This window comes from Nycticebus coucang, chromosome 9, assembly GCF_027406575.1.
Source record: "Nycticebus coucang isolate mNycCou1 chromosome 9, mNycCou1.pri, whole genome shotgun sequence".
In the NCBI taxonomy this organism is placed as follows: Eukaryota; Metazoa; Chordata; class Mammalia; order Primates; family Lorisidae; genus Nycticebus; species Nycticebus coucang.
In genome coordinates, this window is record NC_069788.1 from 64,154,478 (window position 1) to 64,178,690 (window position 24,213).

The 24,213-nt window shown below is 41.5% G+C and overlaps 1 protein-coding gene and 1 pseudogene across 4 annotated transcripts in view; both read right to left on the reverse strand.

The window, feature by feature from the left end:
• JARID2 (jumonji and AT-rich interaction domain containing 2) overlaps positions 1 to 24,213 on the reverse strand; it is a 277,560-nt gene that overhangs the window by 140,247 nt on the left and 113,100 nt on the right. For 2 of the 3 annotated variants that reach the window (XM_053603827.1, XM_053603829.1), the window contains exon 2: positions 881 to 1,016. In XM_053603827.1, the coding sequence (XP_053459802.1) occupies positions 881 to 1,016 (136 nt within the window). Of the gene's footprint in view, positions 1 to 880; positions 1,018 to 24,213 lie in introns of those variants that run through there. The other variant, XM_053603830.1, reaches the window with a different exon arrangement.
• LOC128594923 (myosin regulatory light polypeptide 9-like) lies at positions 20,232 to 21,145 on the reverse strand (annotated as a pseudogene). Its single transcript, XR_008382655.1, has one exon. The product of XR_008382655.1 is annotated as a myosin regulatory light polypeptide 9-like (transcript).

The window sequence follows — 24,213 nt, forward strand, 5'->3', positions numbered from 1 at the left end:
TTGCACCCTGGCAAATATCAAGTACAGCATATGTGATGACCCCTGTGACCAGAGCCAAAGCTCTTAAAAACGAACAGAATCACCTCTTTCTGATCTCCTTGCCCTAAGCAAGTATAAACCAAAACACGTCAATTCATTCACATTTCACTGTGACCCTGACAGACAAGAGATTGTGGAAAGCCATCCCAGCTGCTTCCCCTGAAAGGAAATAGCAGACTTCAACCAAATGTTTTTCCTCAAAGGGTTTTTTGGGGTTGACTTCATCTGAATTGTACTGACCCCGTTGAAAAGTGACATCAGAACAACTAAGATAGGAGTTTGAGTTTCCTTCCAGGCTTCAAGGAGCCATCTGATAGCCATCCTGGAGAAGGCATGCTTCTGGAGGCAGAGGAATGCTAAGCCCCTATATACTCTGTAGCAACCTGCCCAGCCTTACGGAAGGAAGGAAGTAGGTACTTAGAAGGCGGTTGAGCCAGAGAGCAGGAAGGGTAGTGGGCACATGGATTTAAGCTATTTCCTATACAAACAGGAGATAAAACTAAAGACTCCACATCTCACCAAAATCATCAGTGGCTTCTTACTCATATACCTGGGTGCAAAGACAGATACCCATAGAAAAACCGGTAAGACAAACTCCACATTCAAACCAGGATCTAGGCATTTTGTCCATCATATTATGCAGTACATAAAGAAATATAATAGCAAATCTACAAACCAAACAGGATGTCCAGAGTATGTACTCACATAGTTTACAGACTGCCGTTAGGTGCATAGACCAAGAAACACATATAAGCTGTCAAACAACATCCAACTTAGAAACGAGGCTGTGCTCAGAGATATTGTATATTCCAACAAGATAGTCCAACAAGAGTCAACTCACCATTCACTGTTTTCAGGCTCCCAGCAATGCCTTCCCCATGTTGCCTCTTCTGGGAATTCTTGAACTCCTTCAGAGACAAATAAAGGACTTTACGGACCACCCTTTCTTCTGACCATGGAATCCCATCACTGTCATCCTGCAGAAACATAAGAATAAACTCTTTTTAAAATTTGCAAACAAATACTGTGTGACCAAGACCCACTTCTGGAAATAAGAATGGCATCACAAGATAAAGGGACGATCCTGGCCCTCTGGACAGACCTCAAGCACCAACAGCTGGGAGAAACACACAACTATCTCACTTCCTTAACACTCCACACGCCCAATTCATTCATTAACTAGTAATGGTGCAGTCTTATATTCCTGACAGTTCAGAACAAGGAGCTATTACACCCACAACCATAGGTACGATAAATGGTTTGACTAGTTTTATAAAGCGAGCAATGGCAGAGTACGTATGCACAGTAATCTGTACTGCGCTCTTTCGTAAATTTCGTTGTCCGTGTTGGGAGTTGAGAAGATATAGCAAATATAGGTGCTGCCTTCAAGGAATTTACACTTCAAGCAGAAAAAAGTGGAATTTGATCTGCATCAGACTCATAGATGAAAAAGGAGAAATCGCTCCAAAGGGGACAGTTGATCTTGGTGGAGGTACAGGTGACACCAGGATCTTTTCCTTACATGTACACATTAATAATAATCTTTTAGTTGTGTGGCGGTCTTTAGGTCTGTTACTTCAGATCCCGTGTGAGTTCTTTAGGGAAGAATTAACAGAAGGAAAGCCAAGTGAAGGGGGAAGAGGGTAGGTAGGTCATCGAGTAGCCCACCCAGAGGCCATCCCAGCAATTCCAATAGTAAAGAGATAACATTAAAACCTTAAAAAGCACCCAGAAGATGACGAAGAAATTGAGCAGGGACTTGTAACAGAGCAAGAGCTAGAAAGATGGAAATGGTTGCCATTAGTCACTAAACGTAGGTCAAGGGGAGGAGCCAGCAAGGGAGCTGTTACAGCTTTCAGGTCTTGGTTCACATCCCTCAGAGGTTCTCTTCTGAGGCTACTGCACACTGGCACACCTACTTCAAATCATTAAGCCTACTATAATGAAGGTCAATTTAGAGAAGGCTCTATGTGAATGCACACATTTTGGGCCTTAAAAGAATAAGAAAAGCATTAATATCCTGGATGAAAGCAGAATTTTGGACATTAGGGTTCCTTTTGTTCAAACAGGCAACACCACAGAGAACTCTTAATACATGGTCAGTTTGAGCTGTTTTACTAGTTCGTACAAAAAGGTTTGGTTTTTCTTCTCTCCCACTAAAACAGATAGTGTAAAACCTCCATGGGACTCAATGAGAGGGCTGGATTACATTCCTAAACTCTGCATAAACATAAACTACATCTTAGAATTCCAACCACATAGAGATTCTAAGCTCTAAATACCCCAGGCTGCAGTTTGTTAAGCTCTGAGGATTTCCTAGAATGAGAGCAATTCTCCATCTTCCATGAAAAAGAGGAGAAAGGCCCAATGAAGTTAGAGAGCTAGGATTTCTACCTTCTCCTGCACACCCGACAGGCTCTCCACACTGGGGTTCCTGTTTGCTGGGCACAACACATACACCCTGTATTCCTGGCCACTCTCCTGCCAAGACATCCGCAAACCAGAATGATCCTTAGGATCTAGACATGAAGGATAAAAGATGACAACAAAATTTACCTCCACCCAGCAAAAAAACACAACTAATTTCAAAACTGTCACTAGGAGCAGGTCACTAGAGACCTCCCCATCACCTGATTAAAAAAAAAGGGGGGGGGGGCAGAAAAACGCAGCACTCCGACCAGAACCCATGTAAGAAACCCAAATACCCAATCCAAGTAAATGCAGATGGTGAAAGGAATGACAAGGCTAAATTTTTATAACAATTTCCTTGTGTACGAAAGCTGTGCCAGCATGTCAGCCGTGAGTGAGGGACAGTGTTAACTGCAGAAGAGCTCAACGCTTCCTGGGCAGAAATGCACTGTTTCAGCAGCCACACTCCATTCACAGAGGCTGTCAGACAGAGTTCTACCTTCATCACCACCAGGTTCCTGCTCTCAGCCTTTGCATCCACACAATCAATGACGTGAGATTATAATTTCCTACATGTACACAGTTTATAAATTATAAAGCCTCAAAACAGCTTTCCATGTACAACTCCGGCGATGATTTACTGCATCCTGTGCAGGCTGGTGCCTTCGCCCTGACTGTGTGCTCCACATGAGAGAATTATACCCCTACAACTAATGTCTAATTAAGACATAAACCATGTGAGATGAAAACTCCTGCAAAGAAAGAGCATTTAAGGTTCAGTTACTGACACAAGCAGCTTCATTACACCTATAAAGTGCTTTAAATACAAGAAACACAGAGTAAGGTGTTTTGAATGCTAAACATTAAAACTCAAACTTTAAACACACAAGTGCTTGTTTCTGTAACCTACAATGCTGGTCAAACTTGGTGCCTCCTTCAATGCTGATGCAAGACACAAACCTAGTAGATAAAAAGTAGGCTCTGTGCTGTTGCCAAAAACCCCACCGGTAAACAATAATCTACAATATTCCGATTACACCGCCCTTCCAGGTTGCACAGGCACTCCAACCTGACACTCTGACCTAACAGACACAGGCAGCAGAGGTGGGCCGGGACTCAACCTCCAGGCCATGCTGGGGAACAGAAAGCGAGAAAGAACCTCTGAGTCATGTGAACCGAGGCCTGAAACTTTACATTTAGTCTGCTGTGGATGTATCCTTGTTAAGAATCACACCAGTACTGATAATAGAAAACAGCACAGATATAATTCTGTCACCAGAGGCCAAGCCAACTCGAAATACATACATTAAAGACAGGGTTACCTTCTTATTTTCTTTTTCAACAGCTGTTTTATTATTTAATTAGCTACTCAACCGTAAGGTCAGGAAATCATTTCTCTTGTTCACCACTGTATTCCAGGCTCCTAAAACAAGCCTGATATGATAAGAGTACAGTAAATATTTCTGGAATCAATTAAAAACTTCACAAGGCTCAATCCCACTCTTCCCACATTAGCCATGCCGGTGCCTAAACTTGACCAACATCCAGTGCATTTCAGTGAAGAGCCAGAAATCACTGTTACCCCCCATAAAATACTACCCACAGTGAGTAATCCAAACAGGCTACACCTCTCACTCTCAGCAGTAAACCAGCCATCCTACTGAGATGCACCTGCTAAACAGTGCAGCCACAACCCCTTCCTTGGTTCCCTGCAAACCAGCCCAGAATGCCCACATAGACTTTGATATATCCATGTTCTTCGGTGGGGCTCACATCCAATGCTTCTGCCATGCTCCCTTCTGCTACATATTACCCAATTCTTTTGCATGTACAGCATCCCACACTTGCTCTTCCCTCTGCTTCTCTTACCAGACCTGTTGAGGATCCTTCTCCTTTGTCTTCCACATTATACTCTTACCTCACCTTCTATATCCCGTATCCATTCCCAAATCACTATGCTCAAGCAACCTAAATATAGGCCATTCGCCCCTTGGTGTTTGAAAATGCAAATTACACCCTTTCTACGATCCTGGAGAAGACATGGCTGGGCTCAGAAACAGGAAGGATTTGACAGTACAGAACTCAGAAAAGATAAAGAGCACTTCATGGCCTGCTCCTGAATGGTCCACAACACCAGGCTCCCTGTCCACTTGGGTTTATTGATCAACATAACATAGAAGATACAGTAATAAACTCTTTAAAAGGAAAAGACAGGGTTTTCTTTTAGCTTGTGAGACGTTTGCCATCCTTTGAAATAACTAGAGAGTTTATCAAAAATAGCAACAGGTAGAGAGAATCAACCTTGTATGATACGGTCATAACACTTTCTTCTAAAACAGTGGTTCTCAACGTTCCTAATGTCGCGAACCCTTTAATATAGTTGCTGTGGGTTGCGACCCACAGGTTGAGAACTGCTGTACTAAAACGAAAGAGAAGACCATATAACCCTCTAAGTCCTATAAAAGACTCATAAGATTAAGGAGCAGAGAAAGTATGCCCATTCCAGGCAGGGAGGCTCACACCTGTAATCCTAGCACTCAGGAAGGCTGAGGCAAGAGGGTCCCTTGGGTTCAGGAGTTCAAGACCCAGCCTGAGCAAGAGCAAGACACATTCCTACTAAAAACAGAAAAACTAGCTGGGCACTGTGGCAAGCACCTGTAGTCCCAGCTACCCTCCTACCTCACTCAGGAGGATCACTTCTACCCAGGAGTTTACAGTTGCTATGAGCGAGGCTGACACTGGGCACTCTGGCCCAGGGCCATAGAGTGAGACTCTGTCTCCAAAAAAAGAAAAAGAAAGTAAGCCCATGAAGACACTACTAACTTTTTAGCAAGGGGCATGATTTCACAATTCTCCAAAGTTCACAGTCCAGGTTAGAGATTAAACATAGACCACCTGCACCTTAAGCACATGACATCCTGTTAGAAATGCAGGCTCCCAGGCCTCAACCAGACCTACTGCCTCAGAATATGCACTTTACCAAGTCCCGCAAGTGACTCCATGCAAGTCAGGTTTTAGCAGCACAGCTGAGCACACTGGTGCCCATCCCGAGACTATTTCATGTTGCTTCCCAATTTCCATCAGAGTCCAGGCACAAAAAAAGTTAAGATGAAACCCCAAGGTGAAAGCTTTCAACATCCATTCTACTTACTGTTGCAATATTAATGTCAGAATTTGAAGGTCTATATAAATAAATGCTGAGAAATCTTCCCTTTGCCTTCTCTTCAGTGATCAAAGCGCACAGGTGAAAATAATAAAAAGGGCATGGCACTAAGTAAGGCCAGTTCCTTTAACCGTTCCTTATATAACACCGTATCTCAATCCTTCTCTTCTGGTTACCCAACTCGGGGTTAATTTTCTTTTAAAATGCAACACTCAGAATTAAACACCCATTAAAACCTGTGAATTATCTTTCAGAAGGGGGATCAACATACACAGAAATATCAATTCTATTCCCATGCATAAATTTAAAATTTAGGATAAAATTTAGCAGTCCCATTACACTGTGGATCTCATTAAGCCTGCAGTTAACAAAACCCTCCGCAGTGATTTTGTTTGTTTCTTTGGGGGAATGGGAAGGGAAAAGTACATGTACTTTTATCACAGTGAAAAAAGAACCAAAGGAAGGACTCAATCCAACCAACAAAAATGCACAACTTTCGATTGTACACTTTTATTTCTGTGATGTACACCCTCTGCCCCTGTTGTTTTCAAAAAAAGAAACAACAGCAAACACAAAAAATAGAAACCTCTGTACAGACCACTGTCAAAAAGCCATGCATGCATAATAATATTAACCAAGTTATATTCACACCAGGTTGAAGAATTGCTTTAAGAGACTGGAACATGTGTATGATCCATGGTTTTAAAGGCTGGTTTATTGTTTTGATAATACTTTTTAACTAAACCAAGAGTTCATATGATTTGTCTCAAGATGGGCCCCATTAGAGCCTTTATGGGCTGCTACTCTCCAGTGACACCCAACTATTCAACAAGATGGATGTCAAAATCTCTGCAGAGGATTCACAGACCTTAGTGTAAGAAAGAAGGGACATCCAGGTCAATAAAGCTTACAGAACAGGGGCTAGACAGAAGATGATACTCTGGCAGTCACCCAAGGATAGTAACACCATTCCTATCCAGAGGAGTGGTATCCTTGGACTTGCAGTGACAGCTAATAGCTTCTGGGTGCTGCTCACTGGGCATGGTGTTATTTACAAACCATGATTTCTCTGGGCAGCCTCCCCACCATCTAAAGTCCCTGACACTATTTTCTCTCTAGTTTAATATGTATGGGAAAGGAAGTAGTCACAAATTCTTTTAGTTATTTGTTAGAGGTGAGTTTTGTTGTTTTGCCCAAAGGTGATGTAGCTAGCCAGAAACGGGAGCTGGAACAGGTAGTCAGTCAGTCTACACCAGATGCTGGTTCAGGAAGCTGGTTCAGGAAGTGAAATTTGAAAGCTCAGAAAAATTAGTTAGTATTGGTAGCTAGAATACATTAAATGTGCAATGCACATTGACTCCTAAATGAAAGCTAAATAAAAAATTAGTAGTCTGTAGAGGCTTATTGTAAAAGATATGTTAAAAAAAATAAAACACAGTGGGAGGGGGCAAAAAACAAAAAAGAAAGTAAACATCACTACTACTTAGTAAAAAGGGGGCGGGGGTTGGGGGAGGAGAAGCTTTCTATTACTAGCCCGTAAAGTTTCCTTGTGTGATAGAAAAGACCTGCCACACAGCCTTGTGCAATTTGTCAATGCTTGTTTTTTATCAAGGTTTCCAATTTAGGCCACTTCGATTTAGGAGAGAAAAAAATAAGGCTAAAATGACTCAGGCTCTCTCATTCCTCATCAGTTAAAAAACCATTTTCTAACAATCACAACTATTTAAAAATAAAAAAAAAGTGAAGATCGTTCATTTCCTATCACTTACAGGCAAACTGCATAAGAGACTCCTGCATCACAGGCATAGTCGTCAAATCATTTATTACTGAACCCAGACTACAGGTGGAAATGATGGGGTGAGAACTGTTGGAAACTGGGTTAGGGGCCAACCACTAAGCGAGAGCAGAGATCCTTTCTTACACACATCACCAAACTAAACTAAAACTAATATGATAAGCACTATAACAAACATACAAGGACTGAAGTGCAATTCACACTTGTGTCTTAAATTGAAATTCAGAACACCCTACTAATGTTTGTAATATCCTTCTGCCCATGAAGAAGGACACAGAGGGGGAGGGTGGAACCAGGCGCAGACCGCTACAAAAACCACTGCATTCCACAAAAGCACTCCTGCTTCCATGAGGAGGGAGTCAAGCAAGCCAAATGCTCTTCACAACCTCTAGTAACTAAAACAAACACAAGCTGAAATGGGAAAACAGCCTTCAAGTTGATGGGGGTATGGCAGTTGTCAGAAAGAGAGCACTCATGAGTGACAGAAGCCCATCTTCTTAACGTGGAACTTTATTATTAAAACGCAGAGAACTGATAAGACAAACCACTGCATATTTGGATTACAGGAGCCACTGGATAAGTTACCAACAACATCAACTGCCTATGTCCTGTTCTCACCTACCTTGCCAAAAGCTCTCCAGGTGGAGGGACGTGGCATTTACCCATTAACTACTTTTAAAGTACTTTTTTTTTTTTTTAATGGCAAAAGAGACTCACTTTGTGGCCCCGGGTAGAGTACCATAGGAGGTGTCACAGCCAATAGCAAACCTCAAACTCTTACGCTCAAGAGATAGATCCTTTTGCCTCAGCTCCTGAGTAGCTGGGACTACAGGCACCCACCACAACACCCAACTAGTTTTTCTCTTTTTAGTGGAGACGTGGTCTCCCTCTTGTTCAGGCTGGCCATGAACTCCTGACCTCAGGTGAGCCACCCTGCTAGGATTACAGGCATGAGTCACCACGTCCCACCAAGAAAAACAATTCTTCATTCAGATACCCAACTCTGCCCTGAGTTGGACCAACACGAAATGCCATATCATGGGACTGCAGATGGTGAGGCCGAATAACGCAGAGCTGAGTATGAAACAAGAAAAGAAAATTTAAAAGACAAGGTCCATGTTCTAGGAAAGGAGGCATAGTCATCTCCTCCCCCAGGCATAAATAAGAGGAAAACTTACATCAGTGGTTCTCAACCTTCCTAATGCCGCGACCATTTAATACACTTCCTCATGTTGTGGTGACCCCCAATTATAAAATTATTTTTTTTGCTACTTCATAACTGTAATTTTGCCACTGTTATGAATCATAATGTAAATATCTGATATGCAGGCCCCACAGGATGAGAACCGCTGCTCTAATGCATGCCCTTTGTTTAAGACAACAAGTTTTCCACGTACCCATAGTTAACTCGTTCAATTACTGAATGTCTGGTACGCCAAATCTGGTCCATTAACGCTTTGAGAGAATGATCAAAGCACAAAATAAAAGGTTATTTATGATGTTGATTCTTGGCATGGGTCAAATATAAACAAGGATTTTACAGGGGCTGGTGGGAGATGGTTCACAGAAAATGTGAGAAGGTAGCACCACCTCCACTTAGAATAAAACTATTGTTTCTTCTCTTTTAATAAAGTTAATAGCAGTACTTCCAATCAAGTTTAATTCCATACAATGGCCTGTTAATACTCAAACTTCAAAGTGAAAATTGGGACAACATTCACACATAGTAATAGTTTAAGTGGCCAGGAAACCTCCTAAGAGAAAGAAACCACTAACTTGATGAACTTGTCAATGACGTTTCCTTGCCATGGTTTAAAATTAAAAGCACTTCAAGCAGTAAAATTTCCTCAGATAGACGGGTTTCCTGGGTAAAAGTAAACCGCCTGAAAATGCTTATGCAAGGAGAGTTTTACTTCATCCAAACTCCCATTAAATAATGTGTACTTATCTTTGATTACTGCCTATTTAAAAAAAGAAAGAAAGAAAAGCTACAGCTGAAATTGGATTAAGAACTTCTGCTGAAAACGATTTATTGCATAACACAACTCTGACAGCCTGAATCTCCGGCCACCAACTGAGCCTTTATAAAAATCTGCTGGGCAGCTGCCAAGTCAGCTCCTTTGCGTCCGAGCATGTCAGACATCCGCCGTCGTCAAGGCAGCAGCATGGCAGCAAGACATCCCCACATTCATGGCTAAGGGTGCAGTCGGGAACAGAGCAGCCAGGACCACGCAACACGGCTCCAACCCTCCTGCGGTGCTGGATCTGACAGTTTGCTTTCTCAACGTAATCAAAAAGACCAAAGATCTACAGCAGGATTGTCCAGAAGAAACCAGCAGAAATCGGGATTGTCACTCTGCCTTCAGTAGAGGAAATGGGAAGAAAAGCAAAATCAAATTACAAATAAATTCTTAACCTGTGTCTTAAAAAAATAAATCAGAATGAAACACAACTGAGTACCAACAATGCCACTGTGCAACTCTACTACAGTATCACTTTGTAACTGGGATACACTAACAATAACCAGGGTATTTCCAAAGGAATTCTAACTGGTTTGTACCTTTTAATTATAAAATCATGTTATTGTTAGTCAGAATACCCCAATATCTCTCATATATCATATTCGAATCTACACTGCCCAGTATAATAGCCACTAGTCACAGGCAGTGGCTCTTCGCATCATACTCTTCGCATTTCAGTACTCAATGGGCACTCTTCCTGCCCCCATGGACCCCACACACCTACAGAATGTTTCTGTCACCACAGGAAGTCCTTTGAACAGCACTATTTTAGAGCATACATTTGCCTTAAATCAGATAGGGTTTCAAACGATGGTGTGTCTTACTTGATAATGCATTACAAGAGTCTTCAAAATTATGTGACTAATGTTCTATTCCATTTAGCAACAAAATTATGAGAGATTGGGCCAGGTGTGGTGGTTCTGCCTGTAATCCTAGCACTCTGGGAGGCCAAGGTGGGTGGACTGCTTGAGCTCAGGAATTTGAGACCAGCCTGAGCAAGAGTGAGACCCTGTCTCTACTAAATACAACAAAAGTAGCCAGGCATTGTGGTGGGTGCCTATAGTCCCACTTAAGCCCCAAAGTTCAAAGTGGCTGTGAGCAAGGATGCCATGGAATGCTACCCAGGCAGACAGAGTGAGAATCAGACAGAGTGAATATCTGTCTCAAAAAAAAAAACAGAAGAAAATGGGAAATGAGAGTCTATGTTGGGCAACAACGATTTAAGGTGTACATACCCACTCATACAACTCTCCTGGACAGTGGTCCCAATCCTGCCTCCAACAGCTAGCTGGCCTTTAGCTTTGGCAGGGAATGCACATGAAATTCTAAAGATGAAGTATAAGGTAGTCTACAAATCTTCAAGACACATACTGCTCTCCCATGCCCTCATATCCTTTCCTAAGTCATCTGCTACAAAATAAAGCCTCCAGGATTAAAACCAGACAAAAGCCAGCCTCCAAGTACCACCAGGCTGGCCCAAACCACCTGGATTATTGCCAACCCTCTTCCTGCAATGGCCAGTTAAGATCACGGGCCAGTGAACCATGGCCAGGGGTTAGAGCAGGTTTTACACTTAGCTTTCCTCCAGTGGGTCCTAGGACACTGTGCTTAATCAATACCCAGATAGGGCGGCACCTGTGGCTCAGTCGGTAGGGTGCCGGCCCCATATACCGAGGGTGGAGGGTTCAAGCCCGGCCCCGGCCGAACTGCAAAAAAAAAAATAGCCGGGTGTTGTGGTGGGCACCTGTAGTCCCAGCTACTTGGGAGGCTGAGGCAAGAGAATCGCTTAAGCCCAGGAGTTGGAGGTTGCTGTGAGCTATGTGATGCCATGGCACTCTACCTAGGGCCATAAAGTGAAACTCTGTCTCTACAAAAAAAAAAAAAAAAAACAAACAATCAATACCCAGATACCTGGCTGGGCTTTGTGGCTCAGCAGTACCAGGAAATAAGCAGAAGTGTACAGAGGACTGGCTGGTCAATGGTTATATATTATAAACCATTAGTTTTATTTTTGTCTATTTTATGAAAATTCTGCAACTATTGGAATGGTCCACCAATAAACTCTATCCTTGGATTTAACATAAATTGGTATCTCCTTTATTTTTTCCAGAAACAGCTAAAGTTGTTCCATGTACTCTTAACCCTTTCCTGTACCTTCCAGCCCTTCCCAGTGTTAATCACCACCTCGGGACTAGCTGGTACCCTTTCATTACAGGAGTGGGTCTCCAGAAAATTTTAATGTCTGTTTTTCCCTCTTCCAAACAGCACTTCCCACCAATGCCTATTGGACGGACACGTACGTGTTTCCTATACATATTCTCCTCCACATTTTACCACTAGCCTAGGAAATATCACAAAAACATTTTTAAATGATGAAACTGAGGAATGGGGTTGTTAAGTAGTACAGATCACATCCTGACTGTTCTGGGTCTTATTCATCTTAGTTCCCAATACATTCCAATAATCTAGCACACAGCAGGCATCTGGAAAACATTTCATGAGCAAACACAGAAAGAGGTGGCAACTAGAAGCAGAACAGTGTCCCAGAGGAAATAAGAGGCCTGGATTCTCTTATAATAAGAGAATAATAGTTCTCTTATTATGTTGGCTCAAGTGTAAAACAATCATCTACGGCAGAGGTGAGCATGTGTCACTCCCAGGTGACACCGATGCTGCTGGTCAGAGATCATACTTGAAGAACCACTGCTGTTCACCAGACATGTAGGGTATCCAGCGTTCACCCCACTCTTCCACGAAAACAGTTCTCACTGCCACAAAGAAACAGTATAATTGCCAGTCTAAAGCAAGAGGGTTTTTGTTGAAACCTGACTCTCCTTCATTTTCCTTTCACATCTTTTCCGCTATTTCCTCACTCTCATCACCTACAAGTTGGATTGAGCTGCCGTCCCCAATCTCCAATTATGATCTTAATACCCATGACTATTAAATTATCTCCTGACATGCTCCTCCCTCCACCCCCACCTACATGATGCTTTCTCATTTAACCCTATGAGCACCTTCTTGGCTACCCCTGGTTTGGAAACCTGAGTTATACTTGGCACCTTTTTTCTCATTGTTGAGATTCCCTTTTTAAATTAAGGTAATGCTATCTGTAAATCAGTTCCTGGGACACATACTTAAAATAAATTCTCAATTTCTCTCCTACGGAAAAAAAATCTTTGAAAACACCTCTGCGACCAACCATTTCCATTTCCAAATATTCTCCCCAAATCCTCTCTGTACAGACATAGGGCAATGAGTCAATCCACATCATTCCATTGTCTTCTGAAGCCGCCTATGGTTCCTTGATCTCTACAATTCCAAGATTCTTAGCAGAGCCCATAAATCATCTGTATCCCGACAACTCAATTAACATCAAGAAACCACTGATTTTCCATATATATTAAACACTAAGTGCCATATGAAGTTAAAATGTGCATTATTGTTAAAGATTCCATTTAAATGAACGAAGATACATCCGCTAGGATGACTATAATAAAATTTTTAAAAAAGGTATTGGTGAAGAGGAAGTGTTGGAAAGTAGACTGGAAAAGTAGAGGTTCCTCAAAAAGTCCAACAATTGGGTGGCGCCTATGGCTCAGTGAGTAGGGCACCAGCCCCATATACTGAGGGTGGCAGGTTCGAACCCAGCCCCAGCCAAACTGCAACAAAAAAAAGAAGAAGAAGAAGAAGAAGAAGTCCAACAATTAATTGTAGAGGGAAGGAAAGGGAAACTGTTAACAAGGGCAACTTCAAAATTGTTTAAACAAAACACATGGAATCTCTTAATACATGTTTTATTTTCTTGTCTATAATTCCCCCGTTGAAAACTAGGATCTGTTATTTTTGGAAATCCAGGAAAGTGAAAGGTTTAGTGGACACTGAAGTTTCCACTAACAGCAACATAAAACCAGTATCTACTAGCTTCAAGGAATTGAATCAATCTGCTTCAAGGAATTGAATCAATCCGCACAAAGCTGAATGAGGAAAATCTTATTGATCATGCATATCTACAAGTCAGAGGTAAGTCAGTCCTTACCCGCCAATAATACAAAATAATGTCTCGATCCAGTACTGGGAAACTTGGTTGTGCCTGTTTGTTCACTTAATTATACATGTATCAGAAGGGACAGAAGGGTGAGAATGGAAAAGGCAGATCATGGATACACTTGAGGAGCAAAAGAGCTTTTGTTCCCATTAATGTTAAAGTTCATGTTGAAACGGTAAAAAGAAGCAATAAACGAAGCAATAAACAGGTTATGTTAAACAAATCTTTTTTTTTCCCCAAGCCAGTGGTGTTTGACAAACTTCTTAGACCATCTCACAAAAAGCCCTGACCTCAAAGAAAACACTTTCCAATTTTAACACACATGCCCACACAAAGAAACACAGCAGGCACTCCCCGGGACAGAAATAAAATGCTCTCTAGTAATTACCATAAATAGGAAAAGGAGATGGGCTTCCTGAGTCAGAATACAGAACACAACAAAAAACCACCAGCAACAAAAACATCATAAACAAAATTACATGGCCTACAATGCAATTGGAAGACAGAGGAATTGCTTCTATGTGAGATATAAAGAAACACGTCTAGGAGACGCTTCAACACGAGATGTCCATGACTCTGGTGTTTTCCTTAACTACAAAAAAAATTCACTTCCGCCAAGAAAGGTAGAAGAGTTGAGGAAAGATTTAACTTCTTATTACTCTGGGTATTGATTATTTCTCCTAAATTAGGTATAGATTTTCTCAACCAAGAATCTTTCAATTTCTGGGGATTTAAAAACAAAATCAATAAATAAAATTACTTAGAGAAATTTTTTCCTTAACAGCTTGAGAGTCTTCAAATACCTCTAAAATGAACATGTCAGACAGTTGTGCATAAATTCAACCCATCGCCCACACAAGAACCCATTGCGAATATCATGGTTATCAGTATGAAGTTATGATTTGTTCATTAACATGTACTATTTAAATCACATTCATAATAATGAACATATGATTAAAGACTGATATATGAATGAGGAACATAAAAGTAAATCTGCCCATTTGCCTCATAATCCTCACCAGTCTACAAATCCTACTGTATTTGCATCTGATTAAAAATTATGCAACACCTACTATCTCAGAACACTGTCTCACGAGGCCTGTCTCTCTCTCCCTAGAGATGATCTTTTACTTACCACCGAACAAAAGAACTCTGAAAATTACAAAATTGAAGTTTTAATACAAAGAGCAAAGGTCTCAAACTTGAGATCATAAAAGTAAGTTTGGTCTCTTAGCTCCACATTGTTGCTATATTTACTTAAGCAAAATATGTGCATTTAATGAAGCTATAACACACATTGCCCTCCGAGTCAAGCTTATATTTATTAATTTATTTGATCAAAAGAAACCACTAATTTTCCATATATATTAAACACTAAGTGCCATATGAAGTTAAAATGTGCATTATTGTTAAAGATTCCATTTAAATGAACGAAGATACATCCGCTAGGATGACTATAATAAAATTTTTAAAAAAGGTATTGGTGAAGAGGAAGTGTTGGAAAGTAGACTGGAAAAGTAGAGGTTCCTCAAAAAGTTAAATATAACTTAAACTGAATAGCTTCTGAACAGTTAAGGAAACAACAACCAAAGCAAACAGATAAGCTTCAGAATGGGAAAAGATATTATCAACAAAAAAAGACCCAACAATCCCCATCACTGGGCAAAATACATTAATAGAACCTTCTCTAAAGAAGAAGAATGGCTAACAAACATGAAAAAATGCCCATCAATCCTAATCATCAGAGAAATGCAAATCAAAACTACCCTGAGATATCACCTAACCCCCTTGAGAATGACCCACATCACAAAGTCTCAAAGCTGGAAATGCTGGGGTGGATATGGAGAGAACGGAACACTTCTACACTGCTGGCAGGAATGCAAACTAATACAACTTTTTTGGAAAGAAGTATGGAGAATTCTCAACTCAAATTAGACCTTCCATTTGATCCTGCAATCCCATTACTAGGCATCTACCCAGAAGAAAAAAAATCCTTTGATCATAAGGACATTTGCACTAGACTGTTTATTGCAGGTCAATTTACAATCACCAAAATGTGGGGAAAAAACTAAATGCCCACTAACCCAGGATTCGATTAACAAACTATGGTATATGTATACCATGGAATACTATTCAGCCATTAAAGAAATGGAGACTTTACATCTTTTGTATTAACTACGATGGAAGTGGAACACGTTCTTCTTAGTAAAGCATCTCAAGAATGGAGAAGCACGATTCTAATTTACTCCACTTTAATATGAAGGCAGTAGATGCGTTAATACAAGGGGTGGGGAGTAAGGGAAGGGGCACCAGTGAGAGGAGAGTGTGGAGGGGATGGGGGGTCATAATGTATGGCACACCTCTTAGGGACAGGACACAATTATAAGAGGGACTTTATCTAAGAAGCAATCAGAGTAACCTAATTCTTTGTACCCTCAATGAATCCCAAACAATAAAAGACGTTTTAAAAAGTGAAATATAGAATTATTCAGTCTTAAACAAAAATAAATAAATAAATAAATAAATAAATAAATTTAGAATTATTCAGTCTTATTATTATTTTTTTTTTTTGTAGAGACAGAGTCTCACTGTACCGCCCTCGGGTAGAGTGCCATGGTGTCACACGGCTCACAGCAACACCCAACTCTTGGGCTTATGCGATTCTCTTGCCTCAGCCTACCGAGCAGCTGGGACTACAGGCACCCGCCACAACGCCCGGCTATTTTTTGTTGTTGTTGCAGTTTGGCCGGGGCTGGGTTTGGACCCGTCACCCTTGGTATATGGGGCCGGCGCCCTACTCACTGAGCCACAGGCGCCGCCCAGAATTATTCGGTTTTAATTAATAGGCACCCAAGCAAATCTTGTACACAAATATTCATTATTCACAATAGCCAAAAGGTAAAGACAACCCAACTACCCACCAGCTGATGAACAGATAAAACAAAACATGGTATATACATACAAAGGAAGAAATAAATGTCCAGCTATAAAAAAAAATTCACGGTAGAGCACGGATGAACATTGAAAGCATGCTAAGGGAAAGAGGCAGACACAGAGGCCACATAGTATATGATTCCGGTGATATGAAGTCTCCAAAACAGGCCAGTTCACAAAGACAGAAAGTACAACCGTGACTGCCAGAAGTTGAGGGGGGAGGATTATGGGAAGCAACTGCTAAAGGCATTGGGGTTTCTTTTTGAGAGTGAGTAAAATGTTCTGGAAGTGTACTTCTATGAGGTAATAGCCAAGAAATTTTTCACTTTAAAATGGTTAAAACAGGCTCGGCACCTGTGGCTCAAGCAGCTTAGGCGCCAGCCACATACACCTGAGCTGGAGGGATCGAATCCAGCCTGGGCCTGCCAAACAACAATGACGGCTGCAACCAAAAAATAGCCGGGCGTTGTGGCGGCCGCCTGTGGTCCCAGCTAATTGGGAGGCTGAGGCAAGAGAATCGCTTGAGCCCAGGAGTTGGAGGTTGCTGTGAGCTGTGATGTCATCGCACTCTACCCAGGGTTACAGCTTGAGGCTGTGTCTCCAAAAAGAAAAAAAGTTAAAATAGTGAATCTTATTATTAGTGTGATTCTCATCTAAAAGAACAAAATTAACTTCTTTTTAACCTGCTAACCTTGGCTTGGCACTGGCCACATACACTGAGGCTGCTGAGTTCGAACCCAGACTGACCCAGCTAAGCAATAATTACAACTGCAGGAACAAAATAGCCAGGCACTGTGGCAGGCGCCTGTAGTCCCAGCTACTTGAGAGGCTAAGGCAAAAGAATTACTTAAGCCCAAGAGCTAGAGGTTGCTATGAGCTGTGACGCCACAGCCCTCTACTGAGGGCAACATAGTGAGACTCTATCATAAATAAATAAATAAATATAAATCTGCTAACCTCAAATAAAATTTTACTTAAAATTACTTGGAGATAGAAAGGGAGAGAGAACCCTGATACAATCATCTAACAGAATGCAAAACAAAACCATAATCACTTTTTAACCAGTAAAACTTTCACAGTTTCTGAACATAAAATTCAGCATTAATATTGCAGCCCAAATATTGCAGCCCAAAATATCAGCTTACTTGTGTTATCAAGTTCATGAACAACTTCTAACATGGTATGATCACTTAACTTAAAAGCACCCTTTAAATTAAAGGTACAAGCAGACAATCCCTCTGTACCTTCAATTCCCTTCTTTTGAGATGCATGGGCTTCTCACTGACAGGGGGGAAGTACGTGGGTGTTAGGTTTGCTCCCCTCATGACAAGATGTTCTTACAGAAAGGGAGTGAGGATGTCAGACAGAATAGTGTCACGCGGCATTCTTACAGACCTCGTGTATAAACCCATATCCTAAACAGCTGTTCCTCTCTGGTTTCCTCCCCTGGATCTTCTATCACAATTATCAGCTTCACAAAGAAACCTTCTGGGACCACCCTAACACCCAATCTGAAAAACTGCTGCAATATTCTTTGTTTAGGTTATTTTTAATTATGGTAAAAAAAAAGTTGTGTAACTTTACAGTGTATGTATAATGTTTTGATACAGGATTACCAGGTAAATTAATCAAATCATGGGCAGTGCCTGTGGCTCAGTGGGCAGCGTGTTGGCCCTATATACAGAGGGTGGCGGGTTCAAACGTGACCCAGCCAAACTGCAACAAAAAATAGCCAGCAGGCACCTGTAGTCCCAGCTACTGGGGAGGCTGAGGCAAGAGAATCGCCTAAGCCCAGGAGATGGATGTTGCTGTGAGCTGTGATGGCACAGAACTCTAGTGAGGGCAATAAAGTGAGACTCTGTCTCTAAAAACAAACAAAAAAAAAATTAATCAAATCAAGGTACTGGGCTATCCATCTCCTCAAGCATCTATCATTTCTTAGTGTTAGGGACGGTCCAATTCTACTCTTTCAGTTATTTTAATGTAAACCCAATGCTTTCTTTTTTTTTGAGACAGTCTTACTATGTTGCCCTCGGTAAAGTGCTGTGGCGTCGTAGCTCGCAACAACTTTAAGACTCCCGGGCTCAAGCGATTCTCCTGCCTCCGCCTCCTGAGTAGCTGAAACTACAAGCACCCACCACAAGGCCCGGCTATTTTTAGAGACAGGAATCTCACTCTAGCTCAGGCTGGTCTCAAACTTGTGAGCTCAGGCGATCAGCCCACCTTGGACTCCCAGAGTGCGTGAGCCACCTCGCCCAGCCCAACGCTTTAACTTTCTTTTTAGTATTTATTCAGCCATAAAATTCTGACTTGTGTGAGGCGGTATTCTATGAGTTCCTACAGTTAAATTCCACCAGTAATGTGGCAAAAACCATATAAGTATATTATATATTCAATAATTGATTTTTCAGAATGATTATTTTCCACAATAAAAAAAGACACCAGCTAACTCATGGAGCTGACAAATTCAAGACTAAACCCTGATATACCTATGAAATTTACTGGTTAAATTCATGGAGTCTGGATCCAGGTGGCCTGGGATCAAACCCCAGCCCTGCTGCTTACCAACTGTGTTACAGTGAGCAATTAAGTACAGGTCCATCTCCTCCTCTGTGATACTAATGCCTGCTGCATATGTAATATGGGCAAGGTTTTCAAACGTGTCTGGCACATAAAGTATTAAGGAGTGTGATTTGCAACAGAAGCAGCATCACAAGTCTACCTCCTCTGTTAAAGAGGGACAAAGGAACCAAGATAACACTAGCCCTAAAATATGTTCTAGTCTCCTGCTGCTGCTGTTAACAAACTACCACTAACGCAGAGCCTTAAACATTTAGTCTCTTAAAATTCGGGACTTCAGTTTCACTAAGCTAAAGTCAAGGTGTTGGCAGGGCGGGATTTTTCTGGAAGCTTTGAATAAAGAGAATCCTTGCCTTTTTCAGCTCCTGGAGGCCGCCTACACACCTTCCCCGGTGGCTTCATCCACCCTCAAAGTATGTTATTCCCACCACAGGCTGGATTTTCTCATCTTGTTTTTTGCTCTCTGTGATCCATTTAACTGTTTTATGAGAACCTGGGTGATTACTTTGGGCTCACCTAGATAATCTTGAATAATCTCCCCCCAGATGGCACACCTTAATTTAATCACATCTAGGAACTCAAGGGTTGGGATTTAGCTATATTTGGGGGCCGTTACACAGCCTCTATGAAAGCATGTTACTATCTTCACGTGTGAATAAGAGCACCATGTTAGTATCTTCACCAGTGAATAAGACAGCAGTCACCACAGCTGAATATACCTCGCTGCTCAACTAGGAAAAGCCTACATTGGGATATACTGGCACTGAGGGGGAAGCTATCTGCAACCGGAAGTTCCAGGAGGAACTTAAGTGACAGGGTTTTTTCCCATTTATTTTTATTTTACTGTAGATGTACCGTCAGTTCCCCCAAGTCAACTACTAGTGAAGTCTGAACCACTTGACTGGATCAACAATAACAAACCGCTACCTCAGGCTGATGCAAAACGACCATCTCTTGTAACTACCTTCTCTTATGTATCTGAGTATTCTGACTGAAAAGAATTTTTCTGCACTGAAATCACGAAGGGGAAGAAAGAATAGGGAAATGGTTTAAGGGTTTTACTACTGTTCTGACTTCTCAACAAAGAGGAACATAGGATTCACATCAGGAGGCTGAGGCGGGAGGATTGCTGGAGCCTAGGAGTTTGAGGTTGCCGTGAGTTACGTGGCCAAAGCACTCTACCCAGGGCGAAAGAGTGAGACTTGTTTTTATTTTATTTTTTTTTAAGAAATTTAAACAAGCATTTTATTGTAAACTTTAATTACGGTTCAGAAAAAATTGAGCGAATAACTTTCTTTGAAAAAATATATTGACTCTGTAGACTGCCGTTATTTGGGGAGAGGGGGTAGCAAGTTAAATTACCATAGTCTCTATTCTGAACATGATATAAAGTCCCATTTCCAGTCTGATTATAAAGATACATATGCCCCAAATGGCTGAGAATAAATACAACAGGAAAAGCAAGAGCTGTAAAGCTAAGGGCATGCAATAGGCTCTAAGAGAAAATCTCAGAAATACACAAAGTGGCAACAAGAACGTTTGGCTGGAATTTGAAGTTCTTTTCAGTTGTCTTTGTCTTTTGCTCCATGTTTAAGGATGCGCGTGAACTCAATGTAATTGAAGTTCCCCTTTTTGTCAATAGGTGCTTCTCTGTACAGCTCGTCCACGTCCTCATCCGTAAACCAATCTCCCATGGTTGTCAGCAGCTCTCTCAGGTAATCTTCCTGAATGGTGCCAGTTGCTTCTTCATCAAAGCAAGCAAAAGCATTTCTAATGACATCTTCTGGGTCTGTGCCATTTAACTTCTCACCAAACATGGTGAGGAACATGGTGAAATTGATGGGGCCTGGAGGCTCATTCATCATGGCATCCAGATACTCATCAGTTGGATTTTTCCCCAGTGAGGCAAGCATATCGTGCAAATCTTCCCTGTCAATTAAAACCATCTCTGTTCTGATCAATCATGTTGAAGGCCTCCTTGAACTCCTGAATCTGTGACTGGTCAAACATGGCAAACACGTTGGATGTTGCGTGCTGAGGGCGCTTCTTGGTGGTCTTGGTCTTCGTCCTTTTACTAGCCATGGTGGTGGGTAACTCCCGGCACAGCCACGAGAATCCGAGCACTTCAACAACACCCTCGCTGCCGCTTTCACCACGCTTCTCTGAGACTTGTTTTTAAAGTAGCAATGAAAATAATTTTATGGTTGGGGGTCACTACAACATGAGGAACTGTATTAAAGGGTCACGGCATTAGGAAGATTGAGAACCACTGTTCTACAGGATCACTGATGTATCATTAATTTATTCAGATTAAACAGCATTCAATTTTCAAATAGATTTTTGCTTTTTTGTGTTTTATTATTCAAAATAAAGCCCTTCCTGAATAGCAAGTATTTCTTCCTAAACAGAGGAAGCAATTTTACTATCAATCTCCAAACTGTACTCTTCAAACCTACAACTGAAGTCAAAAGTTAAATAAAGAAATCTATGAATGGAGCAAAACAGGTACAATACGAATTACTTTCAGAATGTCTACTCTAACACAACCAAATGAACAAAACACACATGCAAAAGTACTCAACACCATTAGTTGTCATGGAAATTCAAGTCAAAAACCACAGTGAGAGACCCCTGCACACGCACTAGGATGGCTATAAACAAATAGACAGTAAGTGCTGGCAAGGTACACGGAAATTGGGTCTTCAAACATAGGAATGTGAAATGATGGCAGTGGCTTTGAAAGAGTTTGGCTATTCCTCAAAAGATTAAGTCATTACCATGTGATCCAGCAATTCAAGTCCTTTGTATACAGCCAATAGAAGTGAAAATATGTCCACATAAAAATGTGTACTCAAATGTTCACACCAGCATTATGAATGATGACCCAAAAATGGACACCACTCACCCAAATGTCTATCACCTGATGAACAGACAGAATGTGACATATCCACTTTATGGAATACTGTTTGGCAATAAAAGGGAAAGTAGTATTTCAATAAAGTTGCCTTTTCAAATAAAGTCTGCTCTACCATGTGTATTTATTTGCAAAAATTACTGTCTACATTCAATGAGTTAATGTGAATTTAATGAATTTAGACTTATAATCACGTCCCAGAGGGAAAAAGTACATAACCCACATTTCAGTGTTCTGCCAGCTGCAAGTACTCTGTTCCCTACATGATAGGATAGCCAAGTAGACCTGCAGAAACTTCAAGTTTACAGAAGAATAAGGGAGAAGAAGGGATAAGGAGAAAAGATGCAAAGTTTCCATGTATCCCTGCCGTAGACCTCACACACCACCCACCCAACTTTCCGTTCCCCACCCCCAGATTCATGGATGTGGAGACTGACAGGTCACATGTACTTCCTGCAGCATCTTACATAGAAATCTATATCTGGGCTGGGGGGAAAAGTGTTCAACTACAATGACAACACACGTGTTATTAGCAAACCGCTTACAGACAGGACAATGCCATGTTAATGTCGGGGGTGGATAGGGTGGGCAGTCCCAAAATAAAGACAGTTTCTTGTTAAGAATCAAGAGAGCTGTTTCTTGTAAAACTTACATTCTCTCAGGAATGTTAGCTAAGTGTGATCGCTCAGATTTACAATACTATTTAATATTTTATGTTACAATGAATTACAAGTCAATTAATTAATTTAAGAGCAAGGCTGAGCTCAGTAACTCACTCCTGTAATTCTAGCACTCTGGGAGGCCATGGCAGGTGGATTGCCTGAGTTAGAGATCAGCCTGAGCAAGAGCAAGACCCCGTCTCTAAACACAGCTGATGTTGTGGCAGGTGCCTGTAGTCCCAGCTGCTTGGTAGGCGGAGGCAAGAAAATCGCTTGAGCCCAAGAGTTGAGGTTGTTGTGAGCTATGACATCACAGCACTCTACCCAGGGCGGCAAAGTGAGACTCTGACTCCAAAAAAAAAAGACACAAACAGGGCACCAGGGAAGATAAGCACACAATAAAGACTAGAGTTTGTGAAATGAAGCCTCCTGTCCGTGAACGTGAAGAGCTATACCTGACAGACAATGGGGATAACTAGCCATTAGAAAAATAATAATATAAAATAAAGTAAACCAATTCTAATACCTCATGGCCTCAGACTCAGCACAGTCATTTTCCTTTTAATAAGGGATACAGTGGTATCCGCTCCTTTATACCTTTTGCTCAAGCATTGCCAAAACTAGTCTGAAGAGACAATCTCCTGGGATATGATCTCCAGCAGGAAGGGGGGAGAGCAGAGAGAGCTTGGAAGACACGCGGGAGAGAGAGTGACTCAGGCCGTCTCTTTCCCTGCCAAGGCAAGCAGCTACGGGTGCCAAAACATCCCGTTTATAATGCTGCACAAAAGTGGATGCATGGCTGGACCACACAGCAACTCTTCTGAAGCCTAGGATAACTTCCCAGTTGATTTCACAAATTGGTCACTTCCTCCCCCTCCTGGAAAAAGTCGACAAAGTAAAACTTATGGGGAATGGGACCGGCCCCCATTAGCTGCAAGTCACTAGGCTCGAGGGATATAAATGTGCTGACTTCCAGCAATAGAACACTACACAAGCACCCAAATTTTCTCCATTTCACATTAGGAAACTGAGACCCAGAAAGACTAAAGGACAGACTGGCTCACCTTGAACTCTATGTGAAGGGTAGGGATGAGACCCAGACCTCCTACTTTACTTTATTTCTCCGTGACAGTACACTGCCCCTGTTAGAAGGAAGGATTTCAATTGGGCTATCTAATCCAGCAAGCCCCACCTGGAAGTTACTGATGGCCATAAAACAGAAGTCGGTCCACAAATCCTCCCATCTTAACCCCCAACTTATTCATATTCATATTACTCAGAATTTTGTTCAATGACTTCCTCACATTTCCTTCACCAAAAAATTACCCTGAAGTTATGAAATTCATCATTATATTATACGCCCACTAAAACTGAAAACACTACTATGGCATGACCGCTTAATCATGCCACAAAATACCAGCAATTTTTGCTTTGAATTTTCTTGCAGTCCAGGGCTGTGGCAGCTTCTCCTACCTTCACTGCCCTGGAGTAGGCAGACAATCTTTGGGGACCAGTATTACTTCATTTACTTGAAGACAACATTTTCCCCTTTCGTAGGATCCCTAAAATATTTTGTAATTGTTTTGCAATACAGTGTGAAGTTTTGCTAACTCCTCCCACAACAAATATTTCACTGATACTAAATTTACAG